The sequence below is a fragment of the Microtus ochrogaster genome, linkage group LG8 (genome assembly GCF_000317375.1).
Source record: "Microtus ochrogaster isolate Prairie Vole_2 linkage group LG8, MicOch1.0, whole genome shotgun sequence".
Taxonomy (NCBI): Eukaryota; Metazoa; Chordata; class Mammalia; order Rodentia; family Cricetidae; genus Microtus; species Microtus ochrogaster.
The window spans coordinates 6282587-6287003 of record NC_022033.1 but is presented as its reverse complement, the minus strand read 5'-3'; the positions used below and the strand labels follow the sequence as shown (position 1 = coordinate 6287003).

General features: G+C 48.9%; 1 protein-coding gene across 1 annotated transcript in view; it reads left to right on the top strand.

Moving 5' to 3' along the window:
- The window catches only part of Rtf2 (replication termination factor 2), a 31546-nt gene extending 29572 nt beyond the window's left edge, over positions 1-1974 (top strand). The window contains exon 9 of the mRNA XM_005362811.2: positions 1418-1974. Coding sequence (XP_005362868.1) covers positions 1418-1584 — 167 coding nt within the window. The 3' untranslated portion in view covers positions 1585-1974. The remainder of the gene's footprint in view (positions 1-1417) is intronic.
- Positions 1975-4417: the final 2443 nt, after the last annotated feature.

Below are 4417 nucleotides of genomic sequence, written 5' to 3'. Positions count from 1 at the left end.
TGGTGGAGAACCTGTTTAGGATGGATGCTGAGCTCAGTGGTGGAGAACCTGTTTAGGATGGATGAGGTCCTGGGTTCATTGCCCAGCACTGCAAAGAAAACTAAGATCACAGTTATTTTACAAGAAGAAAAGTGCAGGGTTGTCAGGTAAAAGGCAGTGAGATGTCCCACATAAACAGTGGCCAGCGGGGCCCATCCTGGCCTTCTATCAGGACAGGCCACTGACATTCCTGGTCTCTCTGTCTTTGTGCAGTACCACCTGAGAGGACTCAGCTTGAGTACTGAGGAGCTGGGGAAGGCTTGGTGCCAGCACACAGTGTTAGCAAGGCCTTGAGGGTTAGGGCTCTGTCGAGCTTGCAGGAGAGACTATCGAGAGTCTGTGCTTTAAGCCAGACATGTTAGCATGGGACTGCTTGGGAGGCAGAGTCGGGAGAATGACCCCAAGTTCAAGGCCAGACTGGTCTACATAGTGAATTCTGAGTCAGCCAGGGCTATGTAGTGAGATTCTAAAATAATTAAATTTATTTACTATATTGGTGTGGGAGGTCCTTCTGTCTATGTGTTGCTTTTATTGGTTAATGAATAAAGAAACTGCCTTGGCCTATTGATAGAGAAGAACTTAATTAGGTAGGCGGGAAAAACTAGACAAAATGCTGGGAGGAAGAAGGCAGAGTCAGAGAGATGCCATGGATCCACCGCCGGAGATAGACATGCTAAAACTTTACTGGTAGGCCATGACCTCGTGATGATGCACAGATTACTAAAAATGGGTTAAGTTAGATCTAAGAATTAGTCAATAAAGAGTTAGAGCTAATGGGCCAAGCAGCGTTTTAATTAATACAGTTTCTGTGTGATTATTTCAGTTCTGGGCAGCCAGGAAGAACAAGTGTCTCCTTCTTTCCTGCCTCTGTCCTGGGCAGGGAACGTAGTAGCTCAGTTGGTAGAGCGCTTGTGGAGTGTGCACAAAGCCCTGGGCTCTCTTAGCAGCACTGTGTAAAATGGCATGGCAGCTCATTCTCATAATCTTGCCCTCAGGAGATGGGGGCCAGAGGGTCAGAACTCAAGACAGTCTTGGCTTCGCCTGAGTTTGAAGATGTCCTGGGCTGCATGAGACCCTGCCCCTATGCTTCAGCTTTTCTTTCCATGTAGCAGCAAATGGTTGGGAGACTGGGGAAATGGCATACATGACTTGTTCCCTTTAAAAGTTCAATGTTTGGCCCGGTGGTTGTGGTGCACACCTTTAATCAGGAGGCAGAGAATCTCTGTGAGTTCAAGGCCAACCTGGTCTACAGAGTGAGTTCCAGGACAGCCAGGGCTATACAGAGAAACCGAGTCTCATAAAATAAAAACAAAACAAAAAAGTTGATGTTGAAGTGATCTTTAGTTCCAGCCTTACAGATTTTGTCTTTGTTTTCTAGCAACTAACGGGAAAGCTGGGAAAGCCCCATGCGGGGCCCTGAAGAGGTCCATCGCGAACAGTGACGAATCCGAAACCTACAAGTCCATCTTCACAAGCCACAGCTCTGCCAAGCGCTCCAAGGAAGAGTCTGCCCACTGGGTCACCCACACATCCTACTGCTTCTAAAGCAGGACCGCAACCCCTCCCCGCAGGGCTCCTCCCCTGTGGCCTGTGCCTCGCTGCCTGAGGTGGCGCCATGTTATAAAGCTGTCCTCTCCGATCTTCGACCTGTGTGGTCACTCGCCACGAGGTGTGTGGGTCCCAGGGAGGGCGAGGAGCCTTGCAGCGTAACCACAGCCTCCCCACAGGCTGTACCTCTTGCTTGGCCTGGCTACTCTGCTTATTACATTGAAGTCTGCTTGTTTTCTAAAATTGTAATTGGTCAAGGAAGTAATGACACTGAGTTTAGCTTAGGACAGATTTTCAGCTGTCAGCCCTTGCTCCTGATACGAGGACATCAAAGAAGAATCCAGACACCTGACTGAGTAGTACACAATAAAGCCCTTTCCTCTCGTCTCCTTTCTCCTCTCTCTTCCTCTTCTATCTTGGTAAGAAAATGACAGCCATCAGAGTGACAGGGGCAGACAGGAAGGACACCTTTTCCACCTTCACAGTTGTAGTTGGAGAACTGCGCCTGCGCTGGGCAGATGGCTCACTCAGTAGATAAGCACTTGCCACGCACACTTGGGAACTAAAGTTTGGATCCCCAGAACCTTAAGCAGGTGAGCACCGTGGCCTGTGGTCCCAGCCCTTGTATGGCAGAGATGGGCCCACAGGCTCAGGGTTGAGGGAGAACCTGTCTTGGTAACCAGAATGCAGTGCAGCAGCTAAGATGCCCAGTGTCAGCCTTGAGCCTCATGTATGATGTGGGGTTCCCCCTGTATGCCTGCAAGCGTGCAAACTACAGAAACACTAAAGCCCCTACTCCCAAATCAAGCATGGTAGCACTCTAATGGAAGCCCTCAGGCTGAGGCAGGAAAGTCACTGAGATGTCAAAGCTGGCCTAGGTTACTTAGCAAGATCTTGCCTTAGGAAACAACCCAAAGACTAGCCCTACCTGCCCCACTGCCCCCTGGCCCGGAGGACACTTAAGGTTCAATCTGGGACAGTGTTAGGAAGGTGTAAATGTGGGCAAACAGGATAGGCTGTGAAATGGACGTTGTCAAAGAGAACCTGGGATGTGTGACCTTCATACTTAGAAACCAAACTAAAGATTGTAGAAATACTTGGGAGGTTTTGGATTTTGTTTTTGAGAGAGGGCCTCACCTTAGATCTGAGCTGACTGACCTCACACTGAAGGTCTTCCCGACTCAGCCTCCCAAGTGCTGGATTACAGCATATATCTAACGTGAGGTTTTCACTGAGAATTAACTTGGACTGAGCATGTGGCTCATGAGTGTCTGCTAGGCACACGCAAAGCCCTGGGGTCCATCCCCAGCACCTCATAATCTAGGTCTGACAGGCACCTGTCATCCCAGTGTTTGGGAGGTACAGGCAGGTGGATAAGAAGTTCGAGGCTATCCCTAGCAAGTTTTATGCAAGCCTGGAATACGTGATACCATGTCATAAAAAATAATGAATTTTTATTGTGTGCTTTTCCCAAACAAAGCTGAATTAGCTGTTTCATTTCTCTGAATTATTTGTAGTACAGTGAAAAACTATTTTAGAGGGTTTTTTTCTGTTAAATTCTCATAACGGCTGGAGAGATGGCTCGGAGGTCAAGAGCACTGGCCACTCTCCCAGTGGTCCTGAGTTCAATTCCCAACAACCACATGATAGCTCATAACCATCTATGAGATCTGGTGCCCTTTTCTGGCCTTGCAGACATACATGCAGGCAGAACACTGTATGCATAATTAATAAATCTTTTTTAAAAATTCTCAACATTCTCATCATTTGACTAGGGTTTTTTGTTTTTGTTTTTTATCAAAAGTGGGCTTTTGATAAAAAGAGGAAGCAGTGTCATTGAAGTAACATTTTTCTCTTATTTTCTCTTATTTTCTCTTATTGTATCTTTGCAAAGAAAACAGCCCCTTACTCCGTGTTTTATTAATTACAGCCTTTAAGCTGTTTAATGTCTTTTGAAAACCACTTTCACATTTCTCAGCCTTGAAACTTTGGTGTCTTCAGGCCTCTAGCCTCAGAACTTTCCACGGATTTCTTCCTGGGTTCTATGGCTCCTCCCTTGTCCTGCCCCAGAGTGGACCCTTGAGGTCCTATCCCAGCCTGTGTGGGACAGACATGGCCTCCCTGAGGGCAGATGAGCAGCTTGTTGAACTTCCCCTGTGAGAAGCCTTGCTGCACCAGACTGAAGAGCCAGCCCCTCCCTGGGACCCTGGAGCTGAGCTCCACCCTCAGCTCCACCCACCACCCGAGTCCAGGTGCTCTAGTCGAGTTTACTGCCTGCCTGGCCTTCCCCTGGTCCTGTGAACACAATGAGGGAAAGGGAATTCTGGGATTCCTCCCCTCAGGTACACGTCAAGGTTTCCAGATAGCTGAAATCCAGCCTGCCAGCTGTGGTGAGCTGTGTCTATGGAGCCCATCTGGTGTAAATCAAGCCTGTCTTCCCATACGGTATCACCAAACAGCTACCAAATGCCAGAGCTGACTTCAAAAGCAGGCCCTGCAGACATGAACACCTCACCCCTGCAAAACCTTCACCACAGCAGTTTTCCAGGGCTTGCTCAGGGCCTGCCAAGGCGGAGCCTCCAAACAGGCAGCACTGAACCCCTTGCCCACAGCTGTAAGCGCCAGGGCCATCTACTCCTGGAGACTCTTGTAGCTATAAGGATAGGAGCTCCGGGAGCATGCAGCCTAGTTCCTAACCCAGCAATAGGGCCTGCATCTCTCCAAACCTGAACTGGTAGGAGCCCCACAGAAGCCAAAGCTGGGCCCTAGGGGTTGTCCCTGTGGCTCACTTAGCCACTGGCCCCTTGACAGATGAGTCTTTAGAACCTCT